Below are 22683 nucleotides of genomic sequence, written 5' to 3'. Positions count from 1 at the left end.
CTACCCATTTTCACGCAATAAATGATTTGAATTTGAATTAAAAAAAAGTAAAAAATCTTTTTAAAACGTAACATTATTTATAAAGTATTTTTAAATAAGCAAATTGTTAACACGTTTCTTTAGAACCCAACTATTGAGGAATAACAAGCCTGTTTCGCTTTTAATTTATGGCAGGCTGATAGTGGCAACACAGTCAAACGCCATTTTGTAATTCTGAGCATGTTGATTGCTCACGAAAATGATTTTCTTTGCGCAAATGGATATTTCCAGTAGTTAAATTAGTTTTATTTTTTAGTTAATAAGAGTTAAACATCAAAATGGATATGCCAGAAGTGAAGGCGTTCAACGCGGAGGTATTATTCGTGGGAATTCTCGAACGGTTAAATTCGCCGTGGCATCCTTCTCAACAATCTTTTTCTTTCAGTTATCCGGGTTGTACGAAAACAAGCCGCCTATATCGAAGGCGAAGATGAGTGCTATCACCAAGGGTGCTATAAAGGCCATAAAGTTTTACAAACATGTTGTGCATAGTGTGGAAAAGTTTATACAAAAGTGCAAGCCAGAATACAAAGTTCCTGGGCTATACGTGATAGATTCGATAGTACGGCAGTCGCGGCACCAGTTCGGACAGGACAAGGATGTGTTCGCGCCGCGTTTCGCGAAGAATATGCAGCAGACCTTCGCCAACCTGTTCAGGTGTCCACCAGAAGACAAGGTTCGTTATATAAAATCTCGTTTTAGGTTATACTTCATCTCGCTCTAATCTAACAGTAAGATAAATAGTGTATCAATGTCACAGATACGATAACTTCTAATGCCTACATACTTTTATCATTAACTTGTGCTTACTTAATTTTTGAATAAGATGCACTTTTATAAATTATCTATGAACTGAAATAATTTTAATATAATGTTGTGTATAGTCCCTTTTTTTCCATGATTTCTCTTATTAGAAAATGCTACAGTAAATATACACCTAATAGTATTGTCTGACTGAAAGAAGTTTGTTTTTACTAATACTATTATTCATCATCTCAGCAGCTATTAACACCTTTAGAGATCTTACTGTTCTAATTGTTACCTACTACATATATTTTATTTATTGAATATGATGTATTTGATGCATACATTATTATTCATGACAGCAAAGTATATAATTAGTGTCTAATATTAGAAATGAGTTATCACCTGTATGAAGCGAGCTACTGACCAAATTTGGTTTTTAACCTAAACTGAAAAAGATAAGAATTTTCATTTTCCACCCTAGTATTGGCTGGCAAAACATTTTAAGAATTTTGAAAATTTACACAACTCCTTAGATTTTGATTTACTCGCTCATAGAAGCATTAGGACAGGTTGCCTTTATTAATATATATTTTTTGATTCATTTGAGGTACATAAAAAATATAACCAATAATCTAACTTATTAGATGGTGCTCATTGGCATACTCCAGGTCAACTGGATAAGAAATGTCTGCTAGTTAACCTCTAGTTACACCCGAATGTGACCCGAAAGTTCCCCAACATATGTTTTGATAGAACCCAAAGATTCAGCAAAGTTTTGACGGAAACCAAAACTTTGACAAAAATATCTTTAGACCAAAACTTTATCGAAAATGAAACTGAAACTTTGGTCAATCACTTAAATTGTATTTATAAAACTTTCAGCGCAACATAATACGAGTACTTAACCTGTGGCAGAAAAATAATGTATTTAGTCCGGAGGTGATCCAACCCCTCCTCGATATGGCGGACCCCAACCACCCTCTCCACCAGGAAATTCAGCAACAGCAGAATAACACAGCTAATGGTAACATGATTACAAATTCAATATTGCTATAGTAACTAAACACCTTTTGTAAAAAAATTGTAAAAAATAAAAATAAGTAAATGTATTGTAATTGAATAATATAGTATCACAGTGTTGCATTTATATTGACATAAAAGTGGCAACATAAAACGTCCGTGGATTACAAATCAAGATATGTTATTAAGATTTCTACTTGTTGCTTTGTCGGATAATAATTGCATTAGGTTACTAAACCTGCACGAAATAATTGCAGCTTTATTTGAGTAGTTTCTATGGCATTCAAAGGAAGAGCGATTCCATTCTAAATTAACAGTTTCATTAATGTGTTTCAGGGAGTTCACTAAACATTACTCACAATACAACAGACAGCAAAATGTCACCAAATCCCGCTCAGCACAGCCCCCAAGCCTCGCCTATGGGAGGTGATCAGGTAAACAAATATTTTCTTAATATCTAATTTTCAACTATGGACATTTCTAACTAAGAATAATAGTGGAACTCTGACCTGAATTTACTCCATTATTTGTCTTTTTAACATAATTAAACAATGTTACAACCTTATTATTTTTAAAACTCTTATACAATGATCTTCTCATATCAGTTTCAGGACGAGCCATCTGGTCCTCCCACAAAGTTCAACCGGAAGCTGCTCAATGACTTCGAGTACGACAGTGAGGACGAAGCGCCGGGCTCCGATCCGCCGCCGCAGCACCCGCCCACGTCCTCACACAACACCCACTCGAGCCACCAATCCCACCAGAGCCACCAATCTCATCAGAGCCACCAATCTAATCAGACTCACCAGTCTCATCACACTCACCAATCTCATCAAAGTCATCAGGCTCATCAAACACTTCAAAGCCATCAAACCAATAACCTAGCAGAAGCATTGGGCAGGTGAATAAACATCTTTTCTGAATGTACAATGTATAATGAGACAATACACATCCTGAGATTTTTCCACCACATTCAAAGATTGGAAAACATAATAATAAAACCATTTCCTTTTCAGTTTACTAACTAATCCAGAGATAATGAGACAACTTATGTCAGGAATGCAAATACCTGTAAGTTCTACATTGAATTGTTTTTTTGAAGTATTATTCAGTATAAAACATTGCACACAATGATTTAATCAATTTTCTCAATGATTTCAGAATCTAATGCCAATGATGAATGACATGCAGATGCAACAGAATCAGAACCAAAATTTACCATTCCTGGTGAGCATTAATAAGAAATTGAGACTTGGATCTGAAGTGGTCCTATAGGTCTTGTTGTATAATAATACATTTAATCTTACTAGAAATAAAATAAGCTATGTCATGTCCTCAAATAACATTAGTTAACTGAAAAGTTTTGTTCACTTATATTGGAGCACCATCTCCTGACGAATTGCAAGAAATTGCCATTACTGAAGTCTGGTCTGACTATCAGAGTATGACCATTTTTCAGGCATTATTACCTAGTTCGGCGGGAGATCTTCCTTCAAATCTCTTTTCAAATTATTATGCTTGAGAAGTAACTTCTTTTTTTTCTTTGCAGACTTCTCAACAAGACCAACAAAAAACAAATGAGCCCAAAGACGATGTAGCCAATGAATCAGATATAGAATTTGTAGACACTGGGCCACAAGTTATAGAAATACCCGATGCAAATGATTCAAGGTGACTTTTTAAATTACCCTCATTTTATTTTTTGTGAATTCCATTAAGAAGACCTATCAACTATTGTACTAATGTGTGCAAAAATTCTCTAACTAAAAATGCTAAATAATAAAAATGCTACGGCTTTGTCATTTTTATACAATGTTACTTTAATAAAATAAAATGTTTTATTTTAGAAATATTAAATACTGGAAAAGCAAAATCAAAATATTATTTCAAAAGTACATATTTTGTTAATTTTTTTCATGAGTATTGTACTGCTATGTTGCACAAGTAAGGTTTATGTTGGCTTTCCATTGTCTAATAATTACTTTATTTACCAACTGCAGCTGCTTTTCACTCATTATTATGTAGCAGAATTAGTCACAGAGTGTTGCTGCAAAAAGTTCTATCCTGTTAAAAAACTGGAAAAGTTCTTTTTTTTTCCTGTGTTATCATGTGCGATCAGTCTGTCGATTATAAACAGGTGTGTTGTGAGTCTGTATGGCTGGAAATGTTTATTAATCGCACAAAATAATGAATATCCTCAGGAGTCCGTCGCCGAAGTCCCGGCGGCACCGCTCGCGCTCGAAGTCCCCGAAGCGCCGCCGCCGCTCCCGCTCGCGCTCGCGCTCGCCGCGCCGCCGCCGCGACCGCGACCGCGACAGGTGCGTACATATTGATTAAGTTAATATGTCTATATTTATAAATTTATACATATAAATAAAATTGGAGTGTCTGTTTTTAATATTGAAATAACCGAATTTTACTACATGCATATGAATATATATATATATATATACGGTACATACACCAAAATATTACCACCACCAAAATATAAAAATATATCATTTTTGTCTGTCTGTTTGTTCTGGCTAATCTCTGAAATGGCTGGACCGATGTTGACGGGACTTCTATTGGCAGGTAGCTGATGTAATAAGGAGTAACTTAAGCTACTTATATTTTAGAACTAGCTGTGCCCCTGTTTCTTTTTAACGCAGGTGAAACCGCGGGGCACACCTAATAAAAAATATAGATCAGATAGACATCATTTAAAATAACAATTCACAAAATATGAAATTGATAATTTTCCTATAAAAAATCACACTGACTTATTATATTTTATCATAAAAAAACATTAATTAATATTGTATAAAACCTATATGCTTACAAAATAAGCGAAGGTACTTCGTTTACATATATATTTACTAAACTCACATCTTTATTTATGTTACATAATACCTAATATAATAGTATAGTTTAGTCTAATAATTTATTTCTGTGTGTAGTGGTTTTCGAAAACAGCTATGTTCTATTGTCTCTGGTAATTTATTATCAGCTTCGTTGTTTATTTTTCAATTTTCCTAGGTAATGCTTTTTATTTTTACATTATTATAATAAAAAAATAAACATACTAATTTAAAAAAATGTCTAATGCATTATTTAATAACAGTAGTTTGTCATTGTATCATAGATATTCAAAGGTAACTTCTTATTGTTTTCAGAGACAGAGATAGAGGTGATAGAGACAAGAATTACAAGGAAAGAGAAGCGGAGAAAGAAAAGCAGAGGGAAAGAGAAAAGAAAGGATTACCACCTATCAAGAAGGAAAATTTAAGTGGTATGTTCCCATAAAGGAATAAATAGTTTATAAATGTAAACTACAATACAGGTATTTTTTTTTTAATTATGGAAATAGCAAAAAAAATATAAATACTTACAGTCCACCTTATGTTAAGTGAATACTGTTGCCCATGAACATCTGGGGCTGAGGGCTGATCTGTAATTAACCCCAGATTAAATGCGTCATATCTGAATTTGGCCACAAATACATTGCTATGTTGCTGCTTAAGGATTAAGTTTGATTGCTTCGAATAAGCGTGTCTGCCTTATAAACTGGAGCATAACACTTAACAATGTTATTAGGCAGGAATAGGTGTGACGGCCGTGTCTCGACAAAGGGTTCTACCACCTTTGAACACCCTTGTTTGTAATATAATGTAACCTATGCATGGTGCAACCATAGATAAGTTTAGATATCTCCCCGTCTTGTAATTGAAAGAAGCCATTAAATGGATTAAACGGTTGACAATTCTGTCAGCCATTTGATGGCTGTCATGGTGTAATTTACGTGGAACAATGCCGACATGCGCAGTTAAGTGGTGCAAAACACGAAATTGTAGAAAAAGTGCGGAGTAATATCGTTTAATTCGCAAATGATCTAAAAACTACATTTTTTAATGTGCTTCAAACAGGAAAATAGATGACAGTGAAAATTTCAATTGTCAAAACTGTTTACGTTTTCTTGTTAGGAGAGAGTAATCTTTACTAATCTATGGATGCAATTGTGATTTTTGTGTAATGTTACAGTGTGTAGTACTACCCTCTGGGTGGGTCACCTGTCGAAGTTGGCCCGCGAGGAGGAGCTCTCGGACTTGTTCGGTGCCGTGGGTGGAGTTCTATCCATCGACGTTGTGGCGCCGCGCGGCTGTGCGTTCGTTGTGATGGAGAGACGCCGCGACGCTGCTAAGGCGCTCGCGAAACTCAACCGGCATAAGTTGCATTCGAAGGAGATTGCGGTTAGTATGATTAAGTATTAGAACGAGCTGTTTGTGTGGTTCAAGCGTGTTTTCTGATTGTAAGTGGCAAGTAATCACTGCAGGCAATGGATCTCTGTAAACAGTTCTGGATTGGACTTCAGTCCTACCAGAGGTCGGTTAAACATGCTTTATTTATTATAATCATATTCATGAAAACCTATGTACATCTGACAATTTAGACATATCTTATTATGATTTATATGTTTTAAAACAATAGTGCTGTGGTGATGTGGGTGATTATGTTTTATTATTCTACTTTACAGTTTAAATTGTAATCATAACAAGTTAAGCAGTTAAATAGTGACAAGTCTAGAATAGATCAAAAACAAATATACAGTTTTAGCAAATAATGAGTTGTTAATAGGGACGTTTGCCAAATTTCTAGTCCGCTCTAAAGATTTTGATCGTAAGTTTACTTAGCATATACTCCGTAAACTAAGGGCACACTAACGCAGCTATGTGTCCGCGGGCGAGAGCGGACAGCGAAAGGTGCCGGGGGAGTCCCGCACTGTCTTAGTTCCGTTAATATCTACAATTTGTTATTGCGACACGACTCGTTTCTATATTCCTAGCAGACTAGCATTTTGGCGCGGACTATACACAGCGTGTTCGCTTGCGGTAGGCGCCCCATCGCATACTGTTTCTCCAAATCAGTCAGGTGCCGCCACTAGTTACTGCGAGTCACAGGCGCGAGTGAGAGCAATTTTAGCGGGTGCTCTAAGATGCGTTTTGTCTGCAGGTGAAATGGGCGGCGGGCAAGGGCGTGAAGGGGCGCGAGTGGAAGGACTACTGGGAGGCGGAGCTGGGCGTGGCGTACCTGCCGTGGGCGGCGCTGCACGCGCGCTGGGCGCTGGGCGCGCTGTCGCTGGACGCGCTGGAGGAGGGCGGCGCCGTCGACGAGGACACGCTGCCGCCCTGGCTGCCGCCGAGGGTGAGCGACACCTGATAGCTATATTATGGCACTGTAACTTAGGCTCCAGACAGACGGACTGCATTGAAACTGCAATCCAATCGCAAATTGCGGTTGAGCAGCTGCAATCGGACTGCGCGTTTGGTTTGCTGTTCTATTGCAGTCGTGTCAACTCCATTCAAACTGCACCTGAACCGCAATTTGCGGTTGAATTGCAGTTTAAATGCGGTCCGTCTATAAGTATTATAAATGATTTACATACATCAATAATTTGTAAAATGTATAAATTGTATTGCACATTTTAAAGATAAAATGAAAAAAAAATATTGAATGTCGAAAAAATATTTCAAAAATTTAAGCATACATAAGCCATAATCTAAGGAAAAATAAGCCTAAATTATATGACCAAATGTTTGCAATTTCTGTGAATGGCGATAATCGCTTTTGTGCGACCGGGACCGCAAAATATTTTCGCACGAGCAACAGAAATGGGTAATAAGGGTCATTGTACGAAATTCTTTCTGCTCGACGACCGGGCTTTAGAACCCTTTGTAACCACAAAGATTCAGAGCTACCATCGTCACACGTTATGGCGACAATGTTTTGCGATGCTGTGTTCCGGTTCGAAGAATGTGGTAAAGGAGACTTACTTATCCAAGGCATCCCAACTTCTCAGGGATAGCAACACATCTGTGGCCGATCTTAGGTAAGTAAAACTAATCTTATTTGGGCTTGATTACATCTACATATGCAGCAGCATTCATTTACCATCAGCTGGGCTGCATGTTCGTTCGTTTCTATTTGTAGATAATGCCCAAAGTAGTGGAGGGTATGCCGGGTGTACCTGGCATGCTGGGCGTGATGCCGGGCGTTCCGGGCGGCGTTACTTTGGGCTTGATTACAGATATCTATGGGCGGCAGTAGCCACTTACCAACAGGTGGCCTGCATGCTCGTTGCTTACGTCGTCATTATTATAAGAAGATCTATTATATTATATTTGTAGATGATGCCCAAAGTAGTGGAGGGTATGCCGGGTGTACCTGGCATGCTGGGCGTGATGCCGGGTGTCCCGGGCGTGCCGGGCGGGGTGCCGGGCGTGTTGCCGGCCGCGCTGCCGCTGCCGCTGCCGCCCGCGCCGCCCGCCAGTCTGCCGCTGCCCGTGCCGCGAATGCCGCCCCCTGGGTCAGTGCACATTAGCAATTGAATAATGTATAGTCTGATTCATAATTAGGTGTCCAAAATGTAAACATACTGTCAATGTCAATATACGATTACAGGTATTGTAAACCCTAACAAAATAACAGGAACAGGAAAAAAGAACTTTAACGTACTCAACAAAAAACTTAAACGAAACTTAAAAATGGCGGCACAAAAAATGTTTTAGATCCCGATTGTGCTACATTTACACATTTTAATTTTCTACCATAAAACTTATTTTTATTATTATTATTGTATGGAACGAAATTGAGGTAATATAAATTTTCTAATCTATAAAATTGAGGTAATATAGATCTTAATTTATTTAGATTATTATTTTATTACTTTAATATAGTCATAGTTAAATAAGAAACTATCATTTGAAACATATGTTATTGATAGTCAACACCGTTGTTTACATTTTGGACATCTAATTATGAATCGGACTATAGACATAGTAACCCAATAAACTATTGCCGAAGTGGTCATTATACTGGTTAGTAGCGCAAAGGGTCCCAGGTTTGATCCTCGATCCGACAGATATCTAAATGAATTTAGGTTTATGCTTCTGGGTCTAGTTGTTTATGTATTTGTGTGTGTTTTTTAGTGATGGCAGGCAGGTTCTTAGTAAAAGGCGTGTTGCTTCTTTGATAACTTTATTATAACTAACTTAAAATTTCTCTAAATCTATCTTATATTAGGGGCGCCTTAGCTCCACACTACAGTGTTTATGGCACCCACGATACAGGGAATCCTAGTGTAAACGGAGAAAGTGTTTTTAAAGTATGTTTATTAAAATATTAATTAGGACTGATTATAGAAAATACTATACACAGAGATTGTTGAAATTAGTTATCATTTAAAAAACGTAGTAGTGCATAATGATTGTAATATTGAATATTTTGTGCAGAATCACACCAGGCATACCACCGGGAATGACTCCGGGAATGCCGCCCGGGATAAGGCCACCTAGTATACCCACAGGAGTGCCAGGTAAGAACAAAGGAATTTAACAAATAAAATTCATGAATAGAGAGTATTTGATAGATTTTGGGATAGTGTCTTATTATTAACATTTTTGTATCATAAACCCTTCTCATTGGGTTTTTTTTTTGCTTGAAATAAAGGTTGTTTATTAATAAAAACATATTTTACTATGTTAAACGGAACAGTTGATCATGTGAAATGCCTTGTATCATGGCACAAAATACCAAACAAGCATACAGACCAACTGATGCATATGTTACATTGCGACAGGCTTACAACGAGACGCTTCATTGCCGCCCACGGGCCCGTTGCTAGGGTTCCCGCCCGGCATGCCTCCGCAGTCTCTCGCACAACCAGGTACTGTTATTGTCAATTGTTACACTATTAAGATTCTGCTTACTCTTGTGTATTTGGTACTGTCCACGAACACTTACTCGTTCTCCTCGCAGGCTTGGATTTTATCACTTATTTATTTATTTGCACGACAACAGCAGTACACACAATTCTACACACAGTATTTTTTCTATAAATATTACACTATTGGTATGAGACACGTGTGCATGCCAATTATAGGCGTGCGCAACATTTACATATTGTGCTTACTAGTTGCGACAGACTTAAGACATAAATTTAATAGCAAACAAAGTACAATAAAAAATGAAATGAGAGTGATACAGGTAGAGAATAATTTATAGATTGAAGGTGTTGAATTATTATTTTTTTGAGTGTTGTTGTCCGGTCGTGATTTATGTCAATATCTGCTACGTTGGAGCAGATTTGGTTGTATTCAAAGCCGATATGAGCACTTACAAAATGATTCTCATCAACTCATTACTGTTCCATTGCTGGGCATGGGTTTCCTCTAAGAATGAGAAGGATTAGGCCAATGTCCACCGTGCTGGTCAAGTGCGAATTGGTAGACTTCACATACCTTTGAAATTATTTTTTTTATAGATTTCTTAGGTATGCAGATTTTCTCACGATTTTTTCCTTCACTGTTTTAGCAAGTGATAATTAATTTGTTATGTGCACATAACTGAAAAATGAGAGGTCCCTGCCTGGGATTTTAACTTCAGACCCCTCGATCAAGAGGCTGAGTTTCTTAACCATTAAGCTATCACTGCTTCAAATATAATATGATTATTCAATTGTACTTGTGTGCGGCGTTTACATATTCACCAATGTTCGGTTTGTTTGTTTGTGCAGTAGGGACATTATTGTTTTTTGCAGGTATGCGAGTATTTAAATTTTTAGACATGTTTGTGCAGTAGTGATGTAATTGTTTCGTTGCAGGCATGGTGGGCGGGTTCCTGGGCGGCTTGGTGGGCGTGAACGTGGGCGGGCTGGTGCTGCCGCTGCCGCCGCACGCACACGCGCACGCGCACGCTCACCACCACGCCATGGTGAGTATCATTACTAGTAACTTTGTGATTTGAATGTCATGACGTTTTTCTTATGTATTTTTTTAAGTAACATGAAGTGAAGCTGTGGTAACTTATTTACACACTTATTGTTATTTGTCAAAAAAATATTCTGTAAAATATACAAAGTAAAAACGATTTTTTTTTTATTTATACAGTTTTAACTGTTGAATAAAATGAAATAACTAAATTGACAAATATTTTTCGGTTTGACTATTTATTTTATAAAATATATAAAAGACTTGTAAATGTAAAATATTCATACATTCCATAAAAACTTAAATAATCTTATACAATTATAAAAATAAACATACGTTACGATTAAGATTTTCTAATGTATGGTTATTTCCGTGTGTAGCAACAACAGCGCACGGCCACGAGCACGGCGACGAGCACGGGCGCGGGCGCGATGGTGGGCGGCGAGGTGGCGGCGGGCGAGGACGCCATGGAGCTGGACACGGAGGACGCGCACGCCGACGACGCGCCGCCCGCCGCGCCCATAGCGCCGCCGCCGCTCTCCGACCAGGTAACAAGCACGGGCACGGGCACGGGTGGGCAGCGAGGTGTGTATGGTCCGCGCCACACTGCTAGTCCGCTCCGAACATAGAACCGAGTCGCGTCGCGATTGCAAATTACAGATATTAGCCGGACGAAGACAGTGCGGGGCTTCCCCCCCAGCATCCGTCCGCTGTCCGCTTTCGCCCACGGGTACATAGCTGCGTTAGTGTGCCCTTACGTTACGGAGTATATGTTAACTAAACCTGCGCGCAACAACTTCAGAGCTGACTAGAAGTTTGGCGCGCCCTATACCGTGACGACCGCTATGTGTGTATGTATAAATATTTACATATCTGCGATTTTCTCAAAAACTACTCATCCAATTTGGAGGCGATTTCTGTTATTTATTATTATTTATTTAGGAAAAAAAACGTTAAAATAATTCAATTCAAATTACTTAAAAAATGTATTTACACCAGTGAAGTATCTACTAGCTACTTATATATAAATATTGAAACAGCAATGGAATATGTAGTCAGTGACAAGATTTATAATCCATTGAAACCTCCATGTTTCAATAACAGATTATAGCAGCATATTTTTACATAACAAGATGGCATCACATGATTTGAAGACAATTTTTCATCTCATAATGCCAGTTCTTGATAGAGTTACATGATGTTAGCCAAAATCTTGCATTTGCACTAATAGTTACTTTCTACGACAAAACAACAAGGTGTTGTGTTAATCGCTAGTATCACAACATGAAGCTAAATTCAAATATTCTTTTCTCAAACAGCTTCAAGCGCTCCTCTCGAAACCGCCGCCCACATTCAACGCGTCGGAACCGCCGCCGGGCTTCAAGCTAAACGAGCCGCCGTGCGACACGAGCCAGCCGCCGCCGGACAAGCGCGACGACGAGCGCCGAGACCGCGACAAGGAACGTCGGGACCGAGAGCGCGACCGAGACCGAGAGCGCCGAGACCGCGATCGAGACCGCCGAGACGGGAGGCCCGAGCGCAGAGACCGCCCGGACCGCGGCCGCGACAGGGAGAACAGGGATCGGTGAGTCTGTTTTGTTTATTGATCTATGTGTCTTGATGGACGTAATAGGTGTAGGGGATAATGTAACTTGAAGTAGGTTTATAATGGCGTTGAATGAAAACAGGGATATTTGATGAGATGTTTTTAAAACAATAGCTTAAATGCAAATATTTATTAACAAAAGTAGTTGTTACTTTAATAATACAATACCTTCATTAAATGAATGTATTATTAAAATGGAAGTATTTCTAACAAATTTCATTGTATTAAACTTATTTATTTTATAATTTTTGGTGTATTTTCAATAATTATATAACTCGTTTTCAAATATTCAAATTAATTATAGGAACACAAAGAAATTTAGTGTATTATTTTACAGTGTTGTGTGCGTTTTAGCTCTAAGCCACCACGCTTAGCATAACCATTATGTTTCGTATAACTCAAAATGAACTTATATTTCTAAGGCACAATTGTAATATTCAACAATTATTAGTGTAGATAACTCATAAAATGATTTATTTCTTATTAGGATGTCATATAAAATTCTACGTCAGTAAACCTGTAGTTATTGACTAAATTAATTGAATGAACTGAATTGGAAATAAAGTGAATGGATTCGTTAGGGAGCGGGAGGACGAGCGGCGGGATCGCGGGCGGGAGCGGCGCGAGCGGGACCGCGATAGGGATAGAGAGCGGGACAGGTATAGCGGCCGCGACGCCAACAGGTTGGTGCGCTCGGCGGCGCTCGGCTCCGGTCGGCAAACGTCGGAAACGCGCTTCTTGACACTTGTTGCGATTACGTTGTGATGCGAAATGACGGTGTGTGAGCGGGATACATATACGAAGCGGGCGTTTTAAATTGTGTTCGTTAGTAAAACACATTATACGTTCCGATTGACGCATTGACAGTCACTTTATTTGTAAGTGGGGAAAGAATGTAAAGTGGGTCCAGTGTATTTTTTAATGGATAGAAATTCTACCGACTAAATTCGAAGTACAAAATGCTAGAACCTTTCATTAGGCAAATTTATTATTTTTTTTTTAACCCGTGACACATCTTAATTTTAGTAAACTGCATTTAATTAAATAACATTTTATATCTTGAAGCAAAACGTCTTGCTCGTTTTTCAATGTTATTTATGCACATTATTCAAATTAATAACGTTGTTACTGACCTAAGTTACTGACGTATCTAGAATTAGTTAATTCTGTTGAAATTAGTCCACAGTCCATTATACAATTGAAGTTTTCGACAAAAATTTAATCACGTAATTTTTTATCCTATATCGTGTCGCGCCTTCTCAAAATTTAACAATTTATTTTTTCTATTTGCCCATTATATGATTTATTGCCGACTTGAGCCGACCGAAGCCGAGTAATGGACTCCTTAAAAAATATTTAATAGAATCGGTATTGTTAAAATTATCATTTAATTGGTTTCATGTTTACATTATCATTTATTTTGCATATTTTGAAGTGCTTGTATATATTTTTTTTTGCATTTATTTTTGCTCAGCATTATTTTATTTGATATAGAAGTAGTTTGGCATTCCGTCCCGCGCTCTAACTAATGTACGTGGAATTTAGGCCTAGTTTATATGTACAGACGTTGACTGTCTGCGGCACGGATCTCGGCAGTCAAAATTATATTTTTTTAGACAATTACTTGTCTGGCATGAGCATGTGGGCGTGTTACGGTAGACCTAAATAGGTTAATATAAATTATACAGGAAAATACTATTTTGTCTGTCGTGACACGCGTCTGGCACGCTCTATGTCTGTAAATGTAAATTTTGTGCATTCCTACAAGAACCAATTCGTTGACTCAGGTGTATACAATTAATTTGAAATTGTAGTACCATGTATTGTTAATAAGTTTTGTTTCTGAACGAAAATAAGATTGACCAAATTTTATTTTTTAGCGTATAAAAGTATGCTTAAAACGGAAATTTAAAAACTTCATAATGCTAAGTTTATTTTGAGCTTGAATTATGAACGGTATTTCACTAGTGTAGTTTCAAAATTTTTATTTTTAATTTATTTTACTTTTAGTTTATTATTTTTATTTACAGAAAACGAAACATGCTTATTTTGCTTATGCTTTATTGTTTTATACGTGTATAAAATTATAATTTATGTAATTAAATATTTTTTATTTTAACTTCACTAGAGAGAGAAGTCGTGAGAAATCACCTCGTATGAACACACATAGTGAACAAAGCAGCGAAAAGAGTTTGCAAGAGCGTCTATGGGAGATGGCGAACGGCAAACCGGTGGACAAGAGCGAACAGGGGAGTGATATAAGCATGGGCCAAGGGAATGATGACGGGCACAGGGACAGGAATGAACGACCACCGTTAATGGATAGGCTGCCGAGTATGCCGCCGAATATGGATAATGGTGAGATTAATATTGAATAACTAGGAAACAATAAATCTCGATTGCTTAAAATATAGTCAATGTACTCGTAACTCTCACAATTTAGACGAATATAATCGCACGTAATAAGTTGAAAACCCGTCACCCTGTTGGGCTCCAAGGTGAGTCAAAGAATGAGACATACATACATTTGCTTAAAAACTGTACCTTCCGCAATGGGTAAAAAACTCAGCAATATCTCGTTTGGTGAAAATGTCCCACATTCTAGCCCTGTCTTTTTTATTATTATTGATATATGATAAATTTTATGAATAATCAATCGTTATACAGGGTGAATTTTTAAAACGGGCCTTCAGGGCCAAATCGGAAACTATAAGGATTAGCGAAAAATGCTGAAAGGAGTTACGAGGCCGATTTTGATAAAAACTAAAACTGCATCATTACTTTTTTAAAATAACTTTTTCCCTAGCCGGGAATCTAACGAGTTAATTTTGAAAAAAAATGCACCCTCTATATTATTCCACTATCTGATAGTCTTGCTTATAAGGATCAAAATCTGGGAAGTAATGATAAATGACAAACTAAAAGAAAAGCCTCAATTTTAAGAAAATACATATTTTTTCATATTAATTTGGCAGTTAAGTTCCCGCCATTCATCAATTTAAACATTTCGTGTATTAACATTTTTTTTGGGTCAATGTTTCTAATCATTCGAAATGGACGTTTTGTTTCCCAATAATTTATATTTTTATGTCCGACTTAGCTAAGGTTATTTTTAGGACCATTAAAATAGATTTACTTGCTATGGGCGGAGTATCGTTTAATACAGATGTAAAGTTGACAATTTGCGAGAATTACTTTTTAGAGTCAAATCCGAGTGATTACTAAAAAAAGAGATATAGAAAATCATATTTAACGTTGAAACGAAGTTGTAATCAACAAACAATAAGAATTTACTATTTAATCAGTTATCTATTTTCATTAAAAAATCAATCCTAAAAACGGCGGTAACTTATTTGCCTGCAACCCATTTATGGCCCACTACTGAGCACGGGTCTCTCCTTACAAGTGGAGAAGGCCTGGAGCATACTCCACCACGCTGCTCCAATGCGGATTGGTGGAGACAGGTTAGTGGCCAACCCGTTTGTCGGATGTTTTCAAACCGCCCGAAAGGCCTCCGACAAGGTTTAACGACTGCCATCTATCGACAACAACCGGGACCGACGGCTTAACGTGCCCTCCGAAGCACGGAAACGCGCATGAAATTTTTGCCACTAGCGGTCACCCATCCAACTCCCGACCGCGCCCGACGCTGCTTAACTTTATTGATTGTTTTCAATCAACACAGCTAGCGGGGCTATGCGCGCTTCGTACTTATTTGCCAAAACTTATTTGCCAAACTATTACTTTATCATACTAAGCCGTATGTCATAGTCATAACATCGAATAATTAGTTGATTAACCAACAAATTCTTCAATGGTATGACTTATGTCTGTTTCTAAAGAATTATACATAAATCATTTGTTATGTATAATCCTTAAGGATTAGTATGCCAATGTATGGAAAAATACGTATTTTCTTCAAAATTTTCCTTTTCCTTTAATTTGTCACATAACATTACTTCCCAGAATTTGATCCTTATAAGCGACACTATCAGATAGTGGAATAATATAGAGGTGTCATTTTTTTCAAAATTAACTCGTTCGATTCCCGGCTAAGGAAAAACATATTTTAAAAAACGAATGATGCAGTTTTAGTTTTTATCTAAATCGGTCTCGTAACTCCTTTCGGCATTTTTCGCTAATCCTTATAGTTTCGGATTTGCCCCTGAAGGCCCGTTTTAAAAATTCACCCTGTATATAAAGGATCTGGTTTTTCTAAACGATTCAATATGTATTTTTTAAAAGTAATGCAGTAAGTTCTTCTATTTCTACCTGATAACAACAGTGTCGAATTCTTGCGTTGTGGTTTGCAGGGTATGTTAAGGCAGACATACTTTTTCGAAGCATTCTAGCTTAGTTTTCAGGGGTAGCGGCGCATTTGTGGTCGACTTCGAGTAAGAATCCAATCTTATCTGGGGTTGATTCAGATGTCCATGGGCGGCAGTAACCACTTAGCAGCAGGTGGACTGCATGCTCGTCTACTACTCTTTTATAATATAAGAGTAGCGACGAGCTAGCAGTCCTTCTGATATTAAGTAGCTACTGCCGCTAATGGTCATCTGTAATCAGCTCCAGATAGGATTAGATTTTCCGACCTCAAGTCGGCCACAGATGCGCCGCTACCCCTGAGGACTAAGCTCGAACGCCTCTGAAAAGTATGTCTCCCTTACCACATCCTTCAAATCAGAACACAGCAACGCTTATCGCTGCTGTTAACAGGCACAAATAGGTGTGGCGGTGATGCCGCCGGAGTCGAACCACAAAGGGTTCTTCTTCTTACTCTATTACCATAAAAGAATGAGGTGAAGGTTAGGCTAGATTAACACGATGTGGTACGTAGGTCCGGGCGCAGGGCCGGGGCCGGGCGCGGGGCCGGGGCCGGGCGCGGCGCGCGAGGACGGGGAGGCGTGGCGACCGCACGCTCCGCCCAACTTCAGACCTGGTGAGTGCTATACTTTCATCTGTTTTTACTAATACAACTACACTATACAATTAGCAATTTAAATTAAAAAAAAACTACTATAGTGAAATAAAACTACTAAAAATATAGCCTAAGTTACTTTTATAATTCGGATGAATCTGACTACACTTCCATGTTCAAATCCGTCAAGCCATTTAGGGTCTAGGTCGTGCCAAAGAATAAGACATATACAGGGTGAATTATTCAAATAGGCCTTCAGGGCCAAATCTAAGGCCAAACTATAAGGATTAGCGAAAAATGCTGAAAGAAGTTACGAGACTGATTTTGATAAAAACTAAAACTGCATCGTTAGTTTTTGTAATATATCTTTTCCCCTAGCCGGGAATGGAACGAGTTCATTTTATCAGGATCAAATTCTGAAAGTAATGTTATGTAACAAATTAAAGGAAAAGGAAATTTTTGAAGAAAATACATCAATTTCAAACAAGCGAGGCAGAATTCAGCTTCTAAATAGTCATATTCATATCTATACTTTATTGATACATGCTGATACTATAATTTTATTTATATGGTTTATTTCAATAATGTAATATTCGGATAAAAACTTTATCAGAGGTGTTTTTCCTGTCAATAATGCATTTCACTGGTCTATCTAAAGATCTATATAAATAAAGGCTATAAATATGACACATACAAATTTTCAATAATCCAAATTCAAATCAAAATAATCAAATTGCATTCTTCATGCAATATGCTTAAAGCTTCTTCTCCATAACGAAACACCTTGTGAAGTGGTGGTAGTTGTTTTGACATTCAACCTATTTTGAATAAAAAATTTTGATTTGATTTGATTTGATTTACTAACTTGTAACCCTCATGCTTCTACATGTTTACCAGCTTTAATATCTGAAAGTCCCCATTTTGCCAATTTAATAGAATGGTAGGTTTAAGTCTCCCATAAATAAAGTAATAGGTATTTCTTAAAAACTAAATTGTACTAAATGTTTGGTGTAAGAAACATTTTTTTTTATAATAGGTCCAATCTTAATCTGATTCTTAGACAATGAATATTTGTTTTGAAATGTCGTAAGTTTTCAATTATTGTTGTATTTTTTTTTAAATTTTTACTTCAGTAGAAAATACAAGTAGTTAGAAATGAAATTCTATTTCAATAAAGATACGAGATATTTCAATTTACAGAAATGAGAATGAGAGGACCGCCCGCTAGGCAACCAATGAGAGGTACGGTCTAAACAACTTAGATTCCGTGCTACTCGACCGTCGCCTCGGTACTTAATTGTTTTATATAATCGATTGCAGGTTGGATGGAAGCGAAGGGTCCCGGCGGACCTGCGCCGTTCGGGCCGCAGTTTAACGGCATCGGCCCGCCCTTCAACCGCCCGCCCTTCGAGCGACCGCCCTTCGAGGGCGGGCCCATATTCGAGCGGCCTCCCTTCAACCGGATGCCGTTTGATGGGCCGCGACCACCCTTCGATGGGCCGCGACTTCCTTTCGACCGGCCGAGGCCGCCCTTCGAGGGCCCGCGGCCGCCCTTCGACGGGCCAAGACCTCATTTCGACGGACCCAGATTCGATGGCCCCAGACCTCCCTTCGACGGACCTCGACCCCCATTCGACGGCCCCAGACCACCGTTCGATGGTCCCAGACCGCCATTTGACGGACCCAGACCTCCATTCGATGGACCCAGACCTCATTTCGACGGTCCCAGACAGTTTGACCGATACGACGGCGACAGACCGTTTGACGGTCCGCGCTTCGAAGGACCACCGGAGTTCTTCGACAGGGGAAGCAGGAGGTACGACGATAGGGAGCCTTTTAACGAAAGAGGCTGGAACGGCGATAGGGACAGAGAGCGGGATTGGGACAGAAGAAATGAATGGGATGATCGGAGGAGAGATCGCAGGGGGAGGGAAAGGGACGAGGATAATCGTCGAGGTGACCGGAATGATAGGAACGATAGAAGGAGAAATCACGACGATCGCTCGAGACCACCTAGAGATTCTAGGGAGACGAGGGAACCGCGGGAGGAGCGTAATCCTAGAAGAGATAAGGATCGTAAGTCTAGATGGGGGGCGGCAGAAGAACCCGCTAATCCGGTAGAAGAGCAAGAGAAGCAATCAGAGGCTCAACAAGTGCCCCCCGACACGGAAACATCGACACAACAACCGGTAGAAACGGTTGAAGCTAGTCAAAACGAAGAAAACGTTCAAGCTGCCACAAGCGAATCTGTTGAACCGGATGAAACACAAGCATCACAAAGTATGGAGGATGAGAGTGAGACTCCCTCAGGGGCTAACGAGTACGAAGAACAATATAACGAAGAACCTCCCAATGATCAAAGTAACAATGAACAAAGCATCGATGATACGTCGACTCATGCGGAGCCTGATACTGTCGAGGAACCGTTGCGGGATGAAAGTCGCGAAGGGCCCAATCTTTACGATGAAAGCGATGCAGTTGATACTGGCTTTTCAGCAGCCCCTGAGGAGAGCAGACTAGAACCTAAGCCTGATAGTAGGCTCGAGCCTGAGCCAGAAGTCGAGTGCAACGACGTTGAACCTTCCAAGTCGGAGGATATATTCAGTCAGGAGGAAAAACAGAAAAGTGCGCAAGAGACCGCGAGTGACGAGGAACAGACTGCGGACAGCAGGGAGGGGCTCCCCTGACACCGGCGGAGGTGGAAATATGGATATTTCCAGTGGAAATGATTCGGGTGACGCGCGGCCGGGCGCTTCGACTTTAAATAGCCTCATTTGTTTGTAAAATATTTTTATACATAGATCCTTCCGACGGTCGGAACGCGCGGCCGCGATACAATGTAACGCCAAAGATTTTTTTATACATGAAATGAACAATATTGAAATATACGAGTGCCTTACTGGTTACCGAAACGGTGTTTTGTTTGTCGTCCGCTCTCGCCGGGAGGAAGAGGAACTCGCCTGGGCGCTCAAGTGGAGTGACCCGGGCAAGGTACGGTTGCTATATGATATTCATACACGCGCGTCTAGTACAATATGCACACAACATTCAGTGATCACATAATGTAATTAAAGTTGTTTCAAATTCAATTCAAAAAATTGGAAGTCTAAAGTATTGCAACTATTGTTTCAATTGTGGCGTGAATAGTCTTACAATTTGTCCTGATAGTATTTAAATTTAAATGTTCATTGTCAGATCGATTTTTAATGTTTTTTATAACAGCAATTAACTTTATTAAACTTTTGCAAGGAATGTTTCACTTTGAAATTTGAACTATTGAGAATCAGGTTCACAAAAAACTTTGTTGCAATATTAAATTTGTGAGAATTAAGTGAATAAAACTAAATGCACACTTGTCCTCGACGGGCGTATATTTATTATAATTATTAAATTATGTCGCAATGGGGTAACATTAAAAATAGGAAGAAAATATTCGATTATGTCAACATATTATATTTGTTATATGGAAATTAAATTATAATTTATTGTATTTAATTTTAATTACAAAGCCCCATTTCGACATAATATTGATATCACTAGCAATGTGTGCAAAGGCCTCGCTGTCGCCCGTTACCCGAATCCGACCTGGAAATATCCTGAAGACGAACGAGAAAATGAAGATGCGGCATTGACGATAACTTGCAAGATTCTATACGATAGCTTAGATACTCTATTTCTTCGGAATATTTTTATTATTATTTTAATTCATCATTTGTCTATGTGGTGGTTAGATGTAACGATTCCCAATTTGTATCTTATTGATTATACTAGTTATTTTTATTTAACAATTGGATCGATTCATATAAATTGATAGCTATAGCTTTTGTCCTTGTTTTAATATTTGTTGGTGAAGGTAGGCTAGGGTACGTTAATTACGTCTATTCGTAGGAAACTAACACATTTTTTTTCTATTAGTAGTAATAGCTAAATTCATTAAGATTACTTCTAAAGTAAGATGTCTATGAAATATCTTTACGTTTAAAGAGCGAATCATAAAATGTTTATATTATGTAAAATATTATTTTTAAATGTAAAGTGAAGAAGGGCTTCGAGATATGGATAAAATAATAATAGATTTGGTAGCCCATGTAGATAATCGATTATAAATGCATGCTTAAATAAATGTTTGTCATATTTGTGCTTCAATAAAAAATTCAAAAGGCATCGAGTTTATTATTTGGAATATTTTTAAAATTTGAAGCCGAGATTGATCATGTGGGATGGTTTAGGCTACTTTGCACACATTGCTGAGTTTGTGCTTGTTTCTTTTGTTTGGATTTCAGCTGTTGCAGTGCAAAACAGGAAATAGGAGAGTAGGCGCCGAAGTACCATTATACCATTACATTTAAAAAAAAAAAAATTGTTTTAGAAAAATTTTGAACTTTAAATTTTAAAACTTTAAACGAGCAATGTCTTTAGAAATTAGTTTAAAAGATTTTTTGTAATGATTTTTTAATTGTTATTTCCAAAATTAGACTCAAATAATATGTTTCAACATTATATTCGAGAGAAAGCGTAATTGATTTGAAATATATATTTTTTAAATAATGCTATTTACTCCCCATAGCTCTAACAGTGTATTTCCACTCTTATTCTTTTTATGTAAAAATGTATTCCTTTATGACATTCTAATACAGTTTGGCCCCTTTGCACTACCTTTAGGATCAATTAATACACCATTGTATTTAGATACAGATCCTGCACTATAAACAAGTGATTTTCTTTAATATGTACATACTAGATGCAAATAAGCATAAGAATATATTTAAATATTTAATGGAAGGAAATAAATTATAGACATTTTATTATTTTGTATAAAAATACACTTTAAACACTCAGCTAACGCACTAGGATTCCCTGTGGCGTCGGTATGGGGATCATTGGCGAAACAAACCCCCTATACCCCTATAACAAAAATATAAATTCATAATTTGAATATGTGGCCAGCCGAGGATCGAACCCGGAACGCTCTGTGCGTTAGACCGATATGCATCGATGAGAAAGTCTAGTGACTTCAGATAAAGGTTTTAGAAAACATTGAGTCATAACTTTAAATAGGACTCATTATTGGCCTTTTCATATGTACTGGTATCGATGACACGCATATCATATTGAAGGTGGTAGAAACCTTTGTAGTTCGACTCCGGCGGCACCACCGCCACACCAATTTCTACCTAATAACAGCAGTGTTAGGCGCTGCTGTGTTCCGGTTTGAAGGGTCTGGTAAGGGAGACAGACTTGTCAGAGGCGTTCCAGCTTAGTCCTCAGGGGTAGCGGCGCATCTGTGGCTGACCTCGGGTAGGAATATCTTATCCTATCTGGGGTCGATTACAGATGTCCATGGGCGGCAGTAGCCACTTACCATCAGGTGGACTGCATGCTCGTCTACTACTCCTATATTATAAAAAAATCTGTATTTCGAAACATGCATAAGCATGTTGGGTTGGAAATTAAATTCGATTGTGTGCGAGTATGATTTGTTTTGCAGTGTGGTTTTTTAAGTGAATATGACATAGGTTACAACTAGTCGTGTATTGTAGTACTCTGTGTTACTAATGCAGTTTCTGGTAAAGAGAAGTTCATATTGAAGTTGATCACAAATGTGT

The 22683-nt window shown here is 38.2% G+C and overlaps 1 protein-coding gene across 5 annotated transcripts; it reads left to right on the top strand.

Annotated features, from left to right (window-relative positions):
• The first annotated feature begins 179 nt into the window (after positions 1 to 179).
• Isha (Insulator su(Hw) mRNA adaptor) lies at positions 180 to 21241 on the top strand. 5 transcript variants are annotated; one of them, XM_073076826.1, is made up of 24 exons: positions 180 to 353; positions 425 to 715; positions 1669 to 1810; positions 2143 to 2240; positions 2412 to 2707; positions 2823 to 2877; positions 2968 to 3033; positions 3356 to 3477; positions 4008 to 4124; positions 4962 to 5077; positions 5827 to 6035; positions 6796 to 6987; positions 7774 to 7838; positions 8045 to 8149; positions 9075 to 9157; positions 9422 to 9508; positions 10445 to 10554; positions 10931 to 11098; positions 11870 to 12135; positions 12738 to 12839; positions 14285 to 14514; positions 16997 to 17098; positions 18278 to 18319; positions 18398 to 21241. In XM_073076826.1, exons 1-24 carry the CDS (start codon positions 318 to 320, stop codon positions 19762 to 19764), a joined length of 4467 nt encoding a protein of 1488 aa, XP_072932927.1. In that variant the 5' UTR covers positions 180 to 317; the 3' UTR covers positions 19765 to 21241. The 5 variants fall into 5 exon arrangements, with proteins under 5 accessions (XP_072932927.1, XP_072932928.1, XP_072932926.1 ...); XM_073076827.1 differs by lacking the exon at positions 7774 to 7838 and having other exon boundaries at positions 7971 to 8149; positions 12738 to 12815; XM_073076825.1 differs by lacking the exon at positions 7774 to 7838 and having other exon boundaries at positions 7971 to 8149.
• The last annotated feature ends 1442 nt before the right edge of the window (positions 21242 to 22683 follow it).

This window comes from Epargyreus clarus, unplaced genomic scaffold, assembly GCF_041222505.1.
Source record: "Epargyreus clarus isolate Ecla_fem2 unplaced genomic scaffold, WU_Ecla_fem_2.2 ptg000009l, whole genome shotgun sequence".
NCBI classification, from domain to species: Eukaryota; Metazoa; Arthropoda; class Insecta; order Lepidoptera; family Hesperiidae; genus Epargyreus; species Epargyreus clarus.
This window is presented reverse-complemented; position numbering and strand designations above follow the sequence as displayed.

Excerpts from the sequence above, each read along its gene's own strand:
- Isha (XM_073076825.1), top strand. The coding sequence starts at position 318 with ATGGATATGCCAGAAGTGAAGGCGTTCAACGCGGAG. Across the intron at positions 2,878-2,967 it reads TGTCAGGAATGCAAATACCT|AATCTAATGCCAATGATGAA; the intron begins GTAAGTTCTACA and ends CAATGATTTCAG. Across the intron at positions 17,099-18,277 it reads TCCGCCCAACTTCAGACCTG|AAATGAGAATGAGAGGACCG; the intron begins GTGAGTGCTATA and ends TTCAATTTACAG.